Consider the following 16,984-nt stretch of genomic DNA (forward strand, 5'->3'; position numbering starts at 1 on the left):
ATCATCATAGGGATATCACTCCATCAATATAAAGATCTTGCTCCATTATAGAGATCCATCATTAAATAGATCTTGCTCCATCAATATAGAGATCTCGCTCGATCATCATAGAGATCTCACTCCATCAATATAGAGATCTCGCTCCATCATCATAAAGATCTTGCTCCATCATTATAGAGATCTTGCTCCATCAATAAAGATATCTTGCTCCATCAATAAATAGATCTCACTCCATCAATATAGAGATCTTGCTCCATCATTATAAAGATAATTCTCCATTAATATAGAGATTTTGCTCCATCATTATAAAGATCTCGCTCCATCATTATAGAGATCTATCACTAAATAAATCTCATTCCATCATTATGGAGATGTTGCTCCATCATTAAATAGATCTTGCTCCATCAATATAGAGATCTTGCTCCATCATTATAGAGATCTCGTTCCATCATTAGATAGATCTTGCTCCATCATTACAGAGATCTCGTTCCATCATTAGATAGATCTTGCTCCATCATTACAGAGATCTCGTTCCATCATTAGATAGATCTTGCTCCATCATTATAGAGATCTCGTTCCATCATTACAGAGATCTTGCTCCATCATTGCAGAGATCTCGCTCCATCATTATGGAGATCTCGTTCCATCATTAGATCTTGCTCCATCATTATAGAGATCTCGCTCCATCATTACAGAGATCTCGCTCCATCATTACAGAGATCTCGCTCCATCATTAGATCTTGCTCCATCATTAGATAGATCTCGCTCCATCATTACAGAGATCTCGCTCCATCATTATGGAGATGTTCCTCCATCATTAGATAGATCTCGCTCCATCATTAGATAGATCTCGCTCCATCATTAGATAGATCTTGCTCCATCATTATAGAGATCTCGCTCCATCATTACAGAGATCTCGCTCCATCATTATGGAGATGTTCCTCCATCATTAGATAGATCTCGCTCCATCATTAGATAGATCTCGCTCCATCATTACATTGAGGGAGTCAGAATTACATCAGACATTGTAATTTGACAAGATGGTATTGGAAAATGAGACTTCCCTGGATGTGGGGCCCATTTCAGGAAGTCTTATTCTAGACTCTGTCTTTTCAGGCGAAGATCCTGTTTCTAGCAGGAGTCTCTTTGCACCCAAAAAATCTGGCTCTAGATAAAGCCTTCCTTGTGTGGTGTGGCTGTATCTACACACAGAAATTGGCTCTAGATAAAGCCTTCCTTGTGTGATCCTGTTTCCCATTCCTTTGGGAGCCTTTGCTTGATTTGGCAAATGTTGCTTTAGAGTGAGACTTCTTAGGGGTAATTTTACCCTAAAGCCTGGTTTCAGAGGACATGACTCGTACATAATGAATATGCATTAATCTTACGTACCTGTGTACATCTACATCCAATGTATATGTACACATGAACTGGGTACAAAATGAGCGTGGGGGTCTTTATTAAAATAGTCTGGAATTTTAGGTCCCAGAGGATCTTAAAAGAACTTTACTCCTGAAAGTACAATTTATCTAGCACACAGGGAGTGTAGTCACAGCGCCAGCAAACAAACTGTGAAGGTTACCGTATCAGTCTGCTGTCCTTCCAGTCTTGGCCATATGTTTGTCATGGAGAGACATCAAAAGCTTGTATTGATACAAAGGTGTGTTATAACTGTGCACCTGAACCAAGGTCATTTTGCTAAGGTTAATGGTAAAAGACAGATAAGAAATATTTGTACAGGCAAAGCACTGTGCACAACGTACAATGGCTCAAAAGTTACTTATGGGACAATTTACCGTGACCTAAGATGAAGGTCATTGGGGGAAAAAAATCAAGGTTACTGGAAAAGATGTCGGAAATTTGCTCAAGGTCTGGTATTTACAATTTCTCTATCAAAAAGTAGACCATAAGTTATCGAATGCATTAATGACTTGCAATTTATGTTTATACAAACATGTTATAATATTTGCCAGGCAACTTTCCAAGTCAAGGGTTTCTGATCTTCACATCAGAAACCCTGAACTTGGGAAGATGGGCCCAGGGGATGAAGCCCCAAGAAGCTCCTGGGTTTTACCAATGAAATAACCTATTTTTGTGCATAGAAACAGGGTTTCTGGTCAATTTCCAAACCCCATAAAATTCACAAAATTATTTTCTAAACTGTTTTATCCCGTAGGAATCCGGGTTTGACCTCAATACCCCTTGTTCATCGTAAGAGGGGACTAAATGGGGCAGTCCTTCGGATGAGACAGCGAAAACTGAGGTCACAGCAGGTGTGGCACGATAAAGATCCCCTCCTCAAAGGCTGTAAGCGCCGAGCATAGGCCTACATTTTACAGCCCTTCACTGACATTAGAGACGTCTCCATATGAGTGAAAGATTATCGAGAGGGACGTTAAACAATATTCAATCAATCTAATGCCTCACCATCTGCACGTTCAAGAAATGTTTAAACCTACTAGTTCTCTATGCCGAATTTTAAGAACAAGCATATACTATAGAGTCTAACATATCTCACCAAGGCATGATTTAACAACTGCCAAATTTAAGCAATGCGCATAACAATACACATAATCTGCCAATGGTGATTATTTTTTATTCTTGTCAGAACCCCGGGAAAATTTCCGGTCATATTATCAGTTCCATTGTATTACTGAAATTATTAAACCAAGCTTAAGCAACGTATCAACGATTGTTTTTGCAGTGTATTCCCCGCTTATAGACAAAGCCTCTGTAAAACATGGGAAACATTCCTTCAGCATCAACAGACATCTTTACACAGAAAACGGACGCACAGCGAAAGCTGTTCAGTTGCTGAGACGTCTGTCACGTCATCAGCCATCGGACGCAAAACTTCGCATCGATACACTCTTGTTCAACATTGTCCCTAATCTGATTGCCACACAATTTCATTTGGAATATTTAGTGAAGATTGTTCTTTTGTAACAGAATATTAGTTTCTGGAAGCGCCACGAATTACTTTTTTCTTCAGTGTGTCTTCCGAGGGCGAGATTTTGTCTACCACAAGAAATGATCACATTTAATCAATATACTTTTTAAAATTCCTCGGTTTCTGATTGATTTAATCTTCAAATGCACTGCTTCATATAGAGACCGCGTCTTTTTCACCTCTGATATTTCTATAAAACTTTGAGATCTGCCCTGACAATGTGTGTTACTTTTATCATCTATTTGGTTATTTTCTCTCTTATTCCTCTATAGATCTCTCTTGATCGCTCTCACTTTCATTCCCGCTTCATTCATTATGACCCTCTCCCCCAATCTCCAGCATCTTTTTCTCTTGTCTCAATCACAATCTGAACTGCCGCTTTCTCAACTTGTCCTAGCTCATTCTCGATCAAAACTGACTCTTTCTCAATCTGAACTGTTTCGTGTTCAATGTGAACTGACTGTTGCACAAGTTGAACCACTGACTTTGTCTTTTTCTCAGATCTTCTCCCAGCCTTTATTTGAAACAGTTTAATGGCTATTCTAAACTAATTACTAATCAATATTTGATTCCAAGTTGATCGTGATCAATCTAATGATGGTAAGTTTTTAGAACTTTTGTCAAAACCATTTGTATTGATGTACCATCATACAAATCAAAGCAAGACTATATCTCAGATTAGAGTCACACAACTCCATCTGCAAAATCTCATGTTTTGCTTGGGCACTCGAGAATGATTATGGCAATGAATTACTTCGTTTACCTGATCAGTATATATACTGATATATATATATATATATATATATATATATATATATATAGTTTGTAAAAAAGAATTCAGTATTTGATACAGTAAATGCATCCAACAATAAAAGTCAAGAAACACAAAACTCGAATAACATTTCACTGTTAGCGCTTTCGGCTTTAATGCCTCTTCAGACAGTTATAAAAAATGTTTATAACTGTCCGAAGAGGCATTAAAGCCGAAAGCGCTAACAGTGAAATTTTATTCGAGTTTTGTGTTTCTTGACTTTTATTATTGGATATATATAAAAGGTTCACGGTCGGTGTGATCGGTCAGACTGAGAATACTTCTTCCAGGCCAATCGGAACACGCTCGGCCTTTTAAAAAGTCGGTTACGGAAATGGCCGAGTTGTTACGATTGCTTCCAGGCGCCTGATCCCACTTCCGGTATTTGCAGGGGTCCGTATTTGTCGTAATCTCCACTTTGTATCATTTATGTAGGATTTATGACATTGGTTACTGCTCGTTACCTTCACTCTTTCATTTAATAGTTTTAAAGGACTACTTACAAAATTAGCTAAACTACATCCCAACTAAAAATACAACTTAAAAATAAGTACTTGCTATCAAAAGAAAAACATGGAGAAATTGCGAAATCAAAGTTGCTGGTGAACAAAACTTCACGTTACAGATTAGTTCAAACCTATAGGGCGACTGCTTCACTAAACGGTAGTGGATCATAAACACGCGGTCGTGTTCATTGACATAAGTAGATCACTTCCATGTGTACGTAACACACCACAGCGATTTACCTCTGTACGTAACACACCACAGCGATTTACCTCTGTACGTAACACACCACAGCGATTTACCTCTGAACTTTAGGAACTCTTCTCGCTGGGAAGGCGGCCGCTGTAGAAACAATTCACTCATCATTCTCTATTAATTCTAAATGGATCCATATTGTCTGCAATTATGTCAATATCTCCATGTCGTCATCGAAAATGATAAAAAACAAAGACAAATCTCGCTGATGGAAGATTTCAAGGATAGTTTAGTTTCCACCTGGATGCGGGCAGAAGATGAGAAGCGTTATTCTCTAGTAGGAATTCATGTCGCAAGATCAGGGTCCTGTAGAGATCTGATGGTCACGCCAGTCGTGATAGCTGACAACTCAATTTCTGATTGATGAGCTTCCTCTACTTTACAATAAAACAGTGATCTATGAAATGTACAAAGTTAACAGAGTATGTATTGCAGCCTTATCCGAACCATCATCCCAACAGTACGACAAAATTAACAGAGTACCGAATCATCGTCTCTACAATACGACAAAGTTAACATAGTACCGAACCATCATATCTACAGTACGACAAAGTTAACAGAGTACCGAACCATCATACCTACATTACGACAAAGTTAACAGAGTACCGAACCATCATACCTACATTACGACAAAGTTAACAGAGTACCGGACCATCATACCTACAGTGCGACAAAGTTAACAGAGTACCGAACCATCATACCTACAGTACGACAAAGTTAACAGAGTACCGAACCATCATATCTACAATACGAGAAAGTTAACAGAGTACCGAACCATCATATCTACAGTACGACAAAGTTAACAGAGTACCGAGCCACCATACCTACAGTACGACGAAGTTAACAGAGTACCGAACCATCATACCTACATTACGACAAAGTTAACAGAGTATGTATTGCAGCCTTATCCGAACCATCATATCTACAGTACGACAAAGTTTACAGAGTACCGAGCCATCATACCTACAGTACGACGAAGTTAACAGAGTACCGAGCCATCATACCTACATTACGACAAAGTTAACAGAGTACCGAGCCATCATACCTACATTACGACAAAGTTAACAGAGTATGTATTGCAGCCTTATCCGAACCATCATACCTACAGTACGACAGGCTTCTGCAGTACTCGGACTAGACTGAGGTCGTACTGTGGACCAAGTATTAATCGCTGGCACTCTTCACGATCAAGATCTCTACATGAGACCTTACAACACTTGGTGGATAGATCAATTTCTACTTCCCCGTTATGGTGTGCTAGTTTGTTAAACTATTATTCTGCCATGTTTGCGTGGATCCCAAAAGATATATCAAGTGTTACATGTAGGTTTTCTTCATTGGATATTGTCATGTAATTTACTGGTCAGGGAAAGGCAGTTTGCAATGGCAAAGGTAACATTCACTCCCTCCAAGCTTTCACTTCATGTGGTCAAATGAGACCTTCGTGAGACTTGTTGTAGGCTTACTAGAGTGGCAGCATGGCGCTGCAGACGACGGTGGAATTGATCAAATCCAAGTCATTCTCGCAGTAGGTTGGTTGGTTGTATATTGTAAAGTTTATCGTTCCGTTCTAAAATAGTTCACTCATATGGAGACGTCACCATTCCCGGCTGCAGAATTTAGGCCTATGCTCGGCGCTTACAGCCTTTGAGCAGGGAAAGATCTTTATCGTGCCACACCTACTGTGACACGGGGCTTTCGTTTTTTGTGGTCTTATCCGAAGGACCCCCCCCCCCCCCTATTTAGTCGCCTCTTACGACAAGCAAGGGGTACCGAGGAGCTATTCTAACCCGAATCCCCACGGGACTTCTCGCAGTAGGAGTAGGGACCATTGGTAAGCAGACACCATTCATGTAGGTTATGGTCCTCAAATATTCGATGTTGGACCTTATATAGTAGTGAGTACAGTATATTACTGTAAGGGCTACTGCTTGCTACATCCCCAGTGACCACATTGCCTTTTACATGTTGCTGGCAGTTTGTTGATGGTGTGTGGCTAATGGACGATTGACGTTTAATGAAGATTGGTTCACCAGCTACAAACTATGATTGATGATTAACACACTGTGAAAATGTGGACAAATTAGTTATCACAGTTTCATAGTAGTTTGTATTAGTATCTCTGACATATTGTCTTTCCCGACGAATGAACATGAAATCCAAAAATTGAACGATGTTCATTGTATGGTGCTGGTGGCCTATCTTGTGTTTCATATATTTCCTTCCTTTAACATGCCATATACATCATCTAAGAGTATATATAAATGCCACTTCATATTCTGAGTCAGGTTTTCAATACTTCTAGCATAATATTTGTGCAAAAACAATTCTTATTTGTTCTATTCTAACGTCGCGTTCATTTGTGACTAGTAAACGTGACACATTTCAGTACAACGGATATGCACGTGATCCATGGATGCAAAATAAGTGATTTTTTTTTAAAGATGCGGAAGTATTTAGAAGAAAATGAAAGAATACGTTGTTATTAGAAGACAGTATGTTGTTTTAAATATTTTTGATGTGTTTGTGAATTAACTTCAGCCTTCCATATCGTTTTTATGTTTATATAGGGCCTTAACTTCGTATACGGAATTTCAAGGTAAACAGTATTTAAATAGCATGTAAAAGTAGAAAAATATTTGACAAAGAAACAACAATAAACATTTAATAGATGGAATCGTATTTAAAAAATTTCAATTTGAAAATACATGAGGGTATGAATTGCGACGCTTCACGGCCCTGTAACATTAAATAATGACTCCGTGAAAAACGGCCCCAGGGGTCGTTTTTCAACAGATGGTTGATCAATTTTCAACGTTGAAAATTGCTCCAGACCGTTGATTAACTCCCCACCCCCAGCATGAAATTTTTATCCTTAAAGATCATTTGTGGTGGTGTCAACTTTAAAAAAAAAAATAACGTCAACTTTGATCGGGTCAACTTTTAACGTTAAGAAATGACCCAAGGTGGAATTTGCGATCGTTTTTCAACGGGGTACTATTTAATATTACACCGGCATACTTCATGGAGTGCGTTGGCGCTTCATGAAAATTATGCAGAGGTGAAGCTTTGCAGTGCATATTCAAAGTTAGTTTTTCTAAATTCTAAACAGCTGGCAGTCTGATGCTAATCCTTTGATCCGCTCACATACATTGTACCAGTGGAGCGGATCAAAGGATCTGATTTTAATCATATTGAACAGTTTAGAGATTAATTTTAAAATGATTGGAAGTGTATACATATGTATTCACCGAATCAGAAGCATGCTTAATAAGAAGATTTAAGCTAAATTTAATCTCAATGATAATCCAAGAAATTAAACATTTCTGTTGTCTATACAATCATAAATGTCTGCTTCATAAATTCGATGTTCATGTCTATTGATGTATAACGTATTGACTACGCAATTGCCCTGAAAAGAAATATAGAATAAAAACCTCAGGGTCTAGACGTATTAAATATGTTATATATATATATGTTATTATATATACATAATTCAATAAAAAAGCAGGAAAATAGGCAGTTCCAAATTATATTGAAATATACTTTAGAACTGCATATTTTCCTGCCTTTTTATTGAATTATTTTGACTGTGATATCAACTCTTTCTATTTGGATTATATATATATATATATATATATATATATATATATATATATATATAAGTCAAAAAATAAAATCCAATACTCAAACTTTTATCTATAGCGCTTTCGACCTGCGGGCTCGTCAGTAGATTTTTAAACAATGTAAACAAGTTCCATTATAACGTCATCCTCATGATATGGATAAAAAGAATTTATTGAATATATATATATATAACGTCATCCTCATGATATGGATAAAAAGAATTTATTGAATATATATATATATATATATATAAAGCACAGAAAATTTCACTTTAACCAGCGCGCTAGACCGCTCGACCATCTAGGCAAGTCAAAAACTTGCTTTCGATGACGATGGAATTCTCGCCACGCTGTCACACGCTACACGGTCATTGACAATGGAAATGGGATACAGTTATTTAACGTACATTTAAGAGGATCATACATGATACACATTGCATTCGAAATATTTCATGTGAAGCACATAAATAGCAATATATATATTTATAATTTCAGGACAAACTCCTCAATGGATAACTGTCCGATAAATATACTGTTGATTTTCGTTGTCTACAGTTGCCTTATCCTGAAGACCAGACAACAACTGAAAACGTATATATTTTATTTATTTTCGTCTTCTATGAATCTGATTTACTTTTCTTAGGTACATTAAATTATCATTCTTTGTTTCTTGTTAGAACATAAAAATATTACTTTTCTAAACTATATTTCATTTGATAATGCAATAGGTCCATAAATCTACAAAGTGCAATAGATTTTGAAGAGATGCTGATGAGGAAGAATTGTTCAATTGACGTAGCGACCATAGCCGGTATGGGTCATGTGTTATCTACATCAGTGGCTATATATGTATGTTAGAGATCAATCGATAAGTGTAACTACAAGTGTTTAGCAACTGGCACTAGGCGTGTTAGGCTCTGTAATGAATTTTATACTCCTATTACAGTATAAGCATGGCATTTTAAAGTTAATTTATTGTGTGTGGTAATTTCCATGTTCTCTTTAGTGATGATTCCTGTTGCATGAGGTTATACACTTTCATCAAAATTAATTCTAGGTATATAGCTTATCTGAGCTGAAAGCTCAAGTAACCTCTGATCACCGTTTTGTCTGTCCGTCCGTCTGTCTGTAAAGTAAGTAAGTAAATTTTATTTAAAGGTCATATGAAACGATATCCTGAAGAAATTGAGTTATGTACGAAAATTCATTAATCAAGGTTTATTAAACAATAATTCATATTTAATTTTTTTATTCGATGCACCATAACGTCACAACAGCTGATCAAATGTACTCGATCACGAAAATGATTTTTGATGATCGCGGCTTATCTCCCTTGCTGATGACGTAAAAAAAGACCCACTGTGATGTAAACAACTAGGCCTTATAACATGGTATAATGTATCGTCGACTGACCAGTTTCGGTTACCTTAGTGATAAACCGCGATTTTCTCATTAATCACTTAGATTAAATGAATAAACAATACATCTACCTAAAGTAATTAAATTCCTTTACTTTTCATCCAAAAAATTCCAAATTCATTGGTACGTTAATTGAATATATTTTCGTAACAAAAACATGTCACTTTGTGGTCCTAAAACGGTGACGTCACCTATTTCGGATAAGACCGCAAAAAACCGAGGTCCCGTGTCACCAGTAGGTGTGTCACGATAAAGATCCCTCCCTGCTCAATGGCCATAAGCGTCGAGCATATGCCTCTTGCAGCCCTTCACCGGCAGTGGTGACGTCTCCATATGAGTGAAATATTGTCGAGAGGGGCGTAAAACAATATTCAATCAATCGTATAAAAAGGAAAATGGGATTACCATTACAGATTTTAGACTATTTTTATTACGATAATTCGTAAATGAAATGCACACTTGTGTGACAAGTTCATACGACTTCTAATCTTTTTAACATAATAGTTATACATCAGTATCTCGTGGCATGGCGTCTTGAAATCCACAGGCATCTGATGTATGGACAGTACTACTCCCCCCCCCCTTTCTGAGTTTTTTGCAGCGACAATTTCTCCAAAATATGTAGATTTCCTGTCTAACCCATCCCAATTTCGATTTATGTAATCGTTTGACTTTCCCACATTTTGTATTATTTAGAGATTGGCCTTCTACCGGCTTTATTATTACTGGTAGAAGGCCAATCTCTAAAGCTTACAAAAAGTGGGAAAGGATTACATAAATCGAAATTTGCATGGGATAGACAAGAATCCATACATTTTGGAGGAGAAATTATCCCCGAAAAAAAGTCAGAAAAGGAGGGGGTAGTAGTGGCCACACTTCAGGTGTCTGAGCATTGTTCAATATCATCCTTTGTTGAAGATTAACGTTATTCGCTTGCCGTGCATAATTTCTGACTGGTTTAAACTTATATGGTTGAACCACAAAATCGGGCAGTTCGTCAGAAAACAGAAATTAGTCCATATCCATTAAATGCAGTGAGATATTTCGTTAAACAAAACGGTGGGCCTACACTATTTTCATTGCGTTGTTTACCTCGATGGGTCGTTGTGACGTCACGAACACACAGAATCAAGAACGATAAGCGGGTAACAAATTCATTCCATGTACAAGTTTACAGCTTTATTTCTTATCAATCCAAAGACAATAATTTTTTATTAAACGCTATTTGACCGTGATTCATACCCATCTTTATGTTTTTAAAGTAAAATACCACTGTTAGAAATCGTTTCATATGACCTTTAAAGTCGGCACTGTGTACAAGTAACAACAAATAACATCAGCTCTACAGAGCTCTTAAACCGACCATCACAGACAAAATAAAATATCACAAGAGTAGTATAGGTTCTACAGAGCTCTTAACCCGACTATCACAGACAAAATAAAATATCACAAGGTAAGCATGCAAAAAACACATATGTACATATTTACACGCACACTATATGGATAGACAGTGTAAACATTTCACATTTTCATCTTCCTTAGAACCCCTGGACCACTTTCAATTAGAGTTTACACAAATCATTTTTGGGTAAAGCAGATTCACGTTTGGTCAAATGGAGAGTCATTCTTCCTTCAAAAGGAGGAATAATCAATAAAAGGCAAACTAGGTGGGGTTATTTAAAGATCTACATGGCCAGAAAAGTTGAAATTTACTTGAAAGCTTCTTGACATAGTGTATAAATTTTTTTTCTCATTCAAATTCCTGGATAGGGTGGGGTCATACCGATAATCTGGTAGTTCAGTGTCACGTGTAATTAAATTTCGTCCACGTGTCTAAAAGTTGTATTCCAAAAAAAACGGAACTTGTTTTCCCCCCGCAAGTATATTTGCAGTTCAGTATAATGTTACGTCCATGTAGTACGAGGGCTGTTCGATATGTAATGTGTATTGTACCACAGCGCAATAACGCTTTGCGATTTCATGGATGATGATACTCTATTCAATACCTTTCCAACGGTATAAACACGGGCCTTCAGCTCCACATAGTTTTAAACTTATAGTCAGTTCAATAAAGCCGACCACTGTTGTAAAAATGGTTGGGAAACGGGTTGAGAATATTGAAGAAATTAGAGCTTAAATAAAAGTTCGCACAAAAGTCGGTCATTCGGTAATGCAGATTTTTACTGCATGGGGAAAGTTTATGGGTCTGATAAGGTATCTTATGAGACAGTTCATAGGCGGAGAAAGAAATTTCTGCCTGACACAGAGTCCGTCAAAAATGCAGCAAAATCTGGCCGACCTGTGACTGTAACAGACAAGGTAAATGTCTCAAAAGTCAGGGAAATAATTGAAAGTGATGGCAGATACACGATTTGTGATATTGCCAAAGCTGTTGGTATATCGCTATCGCGGGTGCATTTCATTTTGAAGCGTATTTTGAAAGTACGAAATATTTCTGCCAGATGGATACCGCATATATTGACAGATGACCAAAAACGGGTACGAATACAAACCGCTAAGCAATTGCTCAAAATGTTTCCCAAGTTCAATCAAAGACAATTTGCAAACATTGTTACTGGTGACGAAACATGGGTGCACTATTTCGAACCAGTAAGAAAAATTGGAAACAAAATATGGCTAACTAAACACGGTAGAAGGCCCGTAGTTGCCAAAAGAATCATAAGCACAAAGAAGGTTCTTTATTGCATATTCTTCTCATGTGATGGTATAGCCGTACAAATTCCGGTGCCGAAGGGCAAAAGTGTTACAGGTCGGTATTAGATGATACACTAAAAAGCTCAAGAAATATTATCATAAACGACGCCCTGTGTCAGGATTTAGGCATGTTCGTCTACTTCATGATAATGATCTATCACATACATCTGAGCTTGTGAAGCAATTTTTTTTAAGTCGGAGAAGGTTACCGTCTTGCCACACGCACCATACTCTCCAGATCTAGCCCCATGCGACTCTTTCCTTTTTCCAAAACTTATAAAGTTCTTATCTGGTCGTCGTTACAAGTCCCGACAAGCCCTTGGCTAAGCTATCAGTCAGTGCCTCAGAGGTCTATCTAAATCAGCGTACCGTGACACATTTCAGAAATGGATTCAGAGATTGAAATTATGTATTTCAAACCGCGGAAAATACTTTGAGGGGATGTAATGTTCCTTTTCTTTTTGAGTGGAATGCTTTTGAGATATCGTACAATACACATTACATATCGAACATCCCTCGTATAATGTTAACTCCATAGTAGATCTAATCTGTTGCGGTATTCTCGTGGCGAGGGCGCTCGTTTTGTAACTGGTGGTCCGGGATTCGATTCTCGACCACAGCGCCGCAGCAAAACCAGGACGTTTCACATAGACAGTGACTGTTTTTTCCCCTGCCAAACTTTCGATTGATTGATTGTATACTGTTTAACGTCCCTTACGAGAATTTTTCACTCATATGGAGACGTCAGCATTACCGCGAAGGGCTGCAAAATTTCGGCCTATGCTCGGCGCTTATGGCCATTGAGCAGGGAGGGATCTGTATCGTGCCGCACCTGCTATAACACGGGGCCTAGGTATTTGATCATCCGAAGGACCACCCCATTTAGCCACCTCTTACGACAAGGAAGGGGTACTGAAGACCCATTCTAACCCATATCCCACATGACCCAAAATCTCGATATTAGACGTGAAAGGAGAAACCGTGTCACGGTAGGCGTTGGTACGATAAAGAACTCACTGTTACTGCCGTAAGCGCCATGCATAGGTCGAAATTTGTGGCACCACTAAAGCTGGTGACATAGCTACATGACGAACAAGCAATCATGGTGGATCCATTGACTGAACTTCAGAATATTTTTCTTTCAGATTCACAGTGTACCCAGTGTTGTACGCTGACATCCCAGAAATCAAATGTTCACTCCAATGACAGTTCATGGCATGTATACCTAAGTCTAAATATCACATACAAGAATTCTCATCTCATCAAAAACTCTCGATTGTTTTTCTGCGGTGGCGATGCAAGAGGTACATCATATTCTGTCGTGTGTATAATTAGAGACAGGAAACGGAAGTGTAAGGAATGTGCACGTGGTATGTTTATTTTGTCATAGAATGAATTTCTAGTGAAAGTCTAAATCCGTAGTAATCGAATTCTCCAAAATATTGTTAAAATGAAAGATCAATAAGGATTTAATATTATTTAAAAAATAATGTTTCTATTTATAGATATGGATGATTTTAAACAATATCGACCGAACAGTGAGTATGCAGATTGTTACATGCACACAATGAATGTTGATTTCTTATTGGCTGCATCTGAAAATTTATTTCAAGTTATGTAACGTATTGTGTATCGCACTACTAGGTAAGCTATGAATATTTTTATTCAATTTTAAAACTGTAGAGTCTGGTATTTGCAAAGAAAAGAGCGCCAGAAAGTATGGACCGCCCATAATGGTCGGGGTCATTTGCCTTGTCTTTGGAGTAATCGTGGGTGTTTGTTTAAAGTCAAAAGTGAAGTGGTAAGGTATATGTATTCATATTGAGTTTGACTTTAATATTCTATTAAACTATGGACATAGTGATATGGAAAAAAATAAATATCAATTTAGAGCAAATATTTCAATGGACTTGACGGAAATTGTGATCGAATCAATACAGATTACATGTATATGTTAGATAGATTTCAAAACGTCTGAAATGGCATTTAAGTCTTTCTAATCCTAGTATTGCATGTATTTTTCTTTCAAAGATAATCATTTGTTTCCAAAAATGTCGGATATTTTTTTTATTGGAAGGATGTTTGATGAATGACATAAAAAAGTTTTAACTGAATTAATTTGAAAATGCATATTTGGTATTCCAAAGCTTCTAAGGCATAAGAAACGTTTTAAATGTATCAAAAGTTATATCTAATCTTGTTTAAGATATAGCAATCATGTGATCAATAAACACTGAGTACATGTAGTTGCACGTGGATTCATTTTACGGAATACCTTGCGCTGTTCAATATACCCTTTTTAAGGGACACGCTTTCAATAGCTACTGCAGTCCCTTAAATGAAAGTTAACTAGAAGTAAATCACGTTATTGCTAAATTGGAGCATGTTTCGTATTTTAATCTAGGAGAGCATGTCAAAGTCAGTCTACAGAAACTACTAGTCCGGAAGCTGTGCAGAATGCAGGCTATAGTGGAGGATCCCAAGCTGTTCTGGTACTCTTGATACACTGTATATCTTTTCAATCGACATTGAACGTAAAAATGGTATACATAAAACCTTGGAAATGCTTTGTTGTTTTAATTTTCAGAATGCTGACCAAATACTAGAAGTGCTGTTGAGATCTCAAGCTTCATCATCTTTTCAAAACAGTAATCTGTGCAACAATTTTTCAAAAGCCGCAAACAACTCCGAGTATGTTGATGAGATAGATATAGATGGAGATCATTATGAACAAATTGGAATGATTCAGACTAGGACAGATAGTCATCCGCTAGATGTTAACCATGGGTATACGTTAGGTGTTAACCATGGGCATGCGTTAGATGTTACAAACAGACTCGACTGTCTCAGTGTGGAAGACAATTCTAGCGAAAATTACTATAAACTTGCAAAGAGGGTATGAGATAGAGAAAATTCTTATTGACTTTTTCTAGTGACTAACGCACAAGTAGACAATAAATGGACTACCTATATTGGCTTTCTTATTCTTTTTTTTCTATATCTATTGGATTTGGTTGGCTTTTTCCTACGTTTGCTAAGATGTTTTTCTATACATGCCACAGAGTTCTCCACTTTTGCTTCATACTTGGATATTTTATTGAAACGGCAAACTAACAACTCAACTTTATGACAAACGGGATGATTTCAGCCCCTCCATCGTCAACTTCCCATATTTATGTAGCAATATTCCATTATCACTTTATATGGGGTTTATATCTCTCAACTGATTCGATACGAAAAAGCTTGTTCTGCGTATAATCAGTTTTAAAATCAAGACAGGCTACTGACAAACAAGTTGATGTTACAGGGGCTTCAACAGTTTCGTTTAAAGTCAGCATTTCTCAAATTATATGGTGGTTATAATGATCTAGTTTGCCAATACAACCTATCGTTGGGTCAAATGCTAACGTGTTTCATACCGATTGTTAGGCCGTTCTTAGCACACTGATTTTGACTACGTATTACTCCGTTTATTTGAACAAAACATACACTGTAGGGTTCATGGCGGATGTGACCGATCGACATGGGATGCTTACTCTTCATTGGCACCTGATCCCACCTCTGGTATATCCTTGGATCCGTGTTTGCCTAGCTCTTTATTTTGCATTCCTTATAGGAGTTATGTGATTGATCACTGTTCATTATTTTCAGCATTCATTAAGAATTATTGCAGGTCTTTCAATAATAACTACAAGAAATATTTTGTACTTAGAAACTGGGTATGAAGTAAAACTTATACGGTACCAATTTTGATGAACCATTTGATGAAAGGTGAGACTGGACTAAGTTTTTGACCCTGTATAAGATTCACAATGATTTATTTCCAGTTTATTTGAAAAAATATGTTCCCAACTAACCGAATATTGCTTTTAACTATAACTTCACTTTTCAGATAACAATATTTCTTTTTTCAAATTAGAAATACATGTATTTGAAAAATCGTTCAATTTACAAGCTGTTCGCAAATGAAACTCGATAGCCCTATGTAGTATATTAAAGGAAAGAACATCAATTAGCCTTATTAGGAGATTTAAAACACTCATAATTCCAAGCATAAAGAAAGCACACTGTTATTTAGCAGTATCAAAATAATATGATTCTATGTAAAAATATAATTAATACGAAATTAAGGCATAACTGCAGTTTGAGTTGTGGTTTATATAGATACAGAATACCACTCCTAGTCTAGACTGTGAATGTGGTCTGTAAGATGTTGCCTATCACTCCTAGTCTTGTCTGTAAGATGATGCCTATATCACTCCTTGTCTGTCTGTAAGATGATGCCTATCACACCTAGTCTAGACTGTGAATGTGGTCTGTAAGATGATGCCTATCACTCCTAGTCTAGATTGTGAATGTGGTCTGTAAGATGATACCTATCACATCTTGTCTAGACTGTGAATGTGGTCTGTAAGATGATGCCTATCACTCCTAGTCTAGACTGTGAATGTGGTCTGTAATATGATGCCTATCACTCCTAGTCTAGACTGTGAATGTGGTCTGCAAGATGATGCCTATCAGTTCTTTTTAGTTTGTAGCAATGCAAGGTTTTCCATGATTGATAAAGTATCAAAGGTGAACAACATTCGTCCTGTGTTATTGTGAGGTGTTGAATCTCTTTCAAAAGAGGAACATATGGAACTTTTCGTTATATTCACGGCACTGGTCGTTTTAATTCTGCTACAAGTTAATACACAAGCTTTCAGT

At 37.2% G+C, this 16,984-nt stretch overlaps 1 protein-coding gene across 3 annotated transcripts; it reads left to right on the forward strand.

Annotated features, from left to right (window-relative positions):
- The first annotated feature begins 6,849 nt into the window (after window positions 1-6,849).
- On the forward strand, window positions 6,850-15,249 carry LOC125655618 (uncharacterized). Of its 3 annotated transcripts, none has more exons than XM_056144853.1 (8): window positions 6,850-7,012; window positions 8,639-8,734; window positions 8,872-8,954; window positions 13,423-13,647; window positions 13,783-13,815; window positions 13,961-14,078; window positions 14,682-14,769; window positions 14,865-15,249. In XM_056144853.1, the coding sequence occupies exons 1-8, from the start codon at window positions 6,984-6,986 to the stop codon at window positions 15,177-15,179; spliced, it is 987 nt and encodes a 328-aa protein (XP_056000828.1). In that variant the 5' UTR covers window positions 6,850-6,983; the 3' UTR covers window positions 15,180-15,249. The 3 variants fall into 3 exon arrangements, with proteins under 3 accessions (XP_056000828.1, XP_048741927.2, XP_056000829.1); XM_048885970.2 differs by having other exon boundaries at window positions 6,944-7,116; XM_056144854.1 differs by having other exon boundaries at window positions 6,945-7,116; window positions 8,699-8,734.
- Window positions 15,250-16,984: the final 1,735 nt, after the last annotated feature.

The sequence above is a fragment of the Ostrea edulis genome, chromosome 7 (genome assembly GCF_947568905.1).
Source record: "Ostrea edulis chromosome 7, xbOstEdul1.1, whole genome shotgun sequence".
Classification (NCBI taxonomy): Eukaryota; Metazoa; Mollusca; class Bivalvia; order Ostreida; family Ostreidae; genus Ostrea; species Ostrea edulis.

Excerpts from the sequence above, each read along its gene's own strand:
- LOC125655618 (XM_056144853.1), top strand. The coding sequence starts at position 6,984 with ATGAAAGAATACGTTGTTATTAGAAGACA. Across the intron at positions 7,013-8,638 it reads TACGTTGTTATTAGAAGACA|GACAAACTCCTCAATGGATA; the intron begins GTATGTTGTTTT and ends TTATAATTTCAG. Across the intron at positions 13,648-13,782 it reads GTGTAAGGAATGTGCACGTG|ATATGGATGATTTTAAACAA; the intron begins GTATGTTTATTT and ends TTCTATTTATAG.